General features: G+C 60.3%; 2 protein-coding genes across 2 annotated transcripts in view; one reads left to right on the top strand and one right to left on the bottom strand.

Annotated features, from left to right (window-relative positions):
• LOC103210421 overlaps positions 1-1,542 on the bottom strand; it is a 606,668-nt gene that overhangs the window by 354,699 nt on the left and 250,427 nt on the right.
• Positions 1-1,542, top strand: part of PEG3 (paternally expressed 3) — a 14,270-nt gene that overhangs the window by 5,967 nt on the left and 6,761 nt on the right. Inside the window, exon 3 of the mRNA XM_042783041.1 lies at positions 959-1,133. Within this exon, the coding sequence (XP_042638975.1) occupies positions 959-1,133 (175 nt within the window). The remainder of the gene's footprint in view (positions 1-958; positions 1,134-1,542) is intronic.

The following is a 1,542-nucleotide window of genomic DNA, read 5'->3' as shown; positions in this document are numbered from 1 at the left end:
TGCACCATGTGCAACGGTGCTAGCATTTGATATTGGCAAAGCACCAAGCCTCACAGCAACATGCAAGCCACCATTGTAGGACAAACTGACAGACAAGTTTGTCTCCCTTAGCTGTTTGAAACCTCTCCGCCTTCCCTTTACCTGGATCCCGCGGCTCTGTCTCTGTCTTGTCTCCAGCTCTTCCCCCGCTTCCTGGCCCTTCGGGTGAGGCTCTGTCTCGAGATACTGCCTTGGAAACTCAAGGGGGGTTTGTGATGAGTTGGAGCCGATTCCACCGCAGTGAGTTTGGTTTTTGGTTTTGGTATAAAGCACCATGGGTGGAAGGATAGGAGAGGAAAATGGACACGTTGTGACAACACTGCTAAGGACAGGGCCTGCCGCGGCCTCAAGCACATGAAGAAGCAAAGACGCCAGGCACTGAGCACCGAGCCAGAGGTGACCTTCGTGACGAGCAGGGTCAGAGGACGGACCCCACACCCCACGCGCTGCTGCTGCTGGACCCACGAGGACCAGCTCCTCCCGCACGCGGAAGGGCACCCCTCAACTCCAGATGGGGGAGGAGGGCCTGGCGGTAGGGGTGGGGTGCCCTCAATTCCAGATCAGGAAATGGATGTCATGAAGACCGGTGTCTGTGGCGTCTACCCGCGTCCACGACCTTAGCATGCCATCCCAGTGTGGGATGTTGACTCCTTATGGCAGCCCCATAAGGTGGGTCCCTTGAGTGCTGGGGAGACAGACAGACTGAGGAGCAGGGCAGTGGCTGGGGCCTGGACTTCAAGCCCCACACCCCCAATACAGTTACCGTTTCCGGGAAGGGCACAGGGTGGGGCCTCGGTCACGGTGTGGCAGGCCTGGCTGTGCTGACTGGGCTCCTCAGCGGCAGGGACGGAACGCAGACAAGGAGAAGAAAATGTGACAGACGTGAGCTCACGCACTCAGGAGCACGCACACACGCCAGGTGGCCCACGGGGACCGGCTGGGGAGACCGGGCCTGCGGCCTCCATGAGCCTTTGCCCTCCCCAGGACGTTCTCAGCACGACCTCTCCCTCCCGCTGATGGAGACCACCTTTGGTATGGACGCGGACGATGGCAGTGACAGGGACTCGGTAATGGACTTCACCGCCAGCACCCAGGTAGGCCAGGGTTGCACTGTCTCCTGAGAGGCCGTGTGCACTGTGTGGGAAGGGTGCCTTCCTCCTCAGGGGTCATCGTCTGCCCACCTGCACAGAGCCAGCCCCACCCCACAAGGTGGCTGGCACAACTGCTGTCCGTTTACCTGTCCGTCCTCAGAGTGCGCTCCCTCTCAGCGTCCGGTCACCTGGCAGCTACTGGCCGGGGTTGGCAAAGTCTCTAGAGACCTTTCTGGCCCTGGGAGCCAACAGGGCTGCCAGTCAGCAGAGCAGGGTGTGGAGGGTTATCGGGCCATCCCCACATCCACAGGCCAAGAGCCTGGAAACCCGAGAGCCCTGGAGGCACACTGCTTAAGCACTTGGCTGTTAACCACAAGACTGGTGGTTTGAACCCAGCAGCTGCTCCACAGGA

The sequence above is a fragment of the Orycteropus afer genome, unplaced genomic scaffold, assembly GCF_000298275.1.
Source record: "Orycteropus afer afer isolate SDZICR_OR568_19922 unplaced genomic scaffold, OryAfe1.0 scaffold00610, whole genome shotgun sequence".
Classification (NCBI taxonomy): domain Eukaryota; kingdom Metazoa; phylum Chordata; class Mammalia; order Tubulidentata; family Orycteropodidae; genus Orycteropus; species Orycteropus afer.
This window is presented reverse-complemented; position numbering and strand designations above follow the sequence as displayed.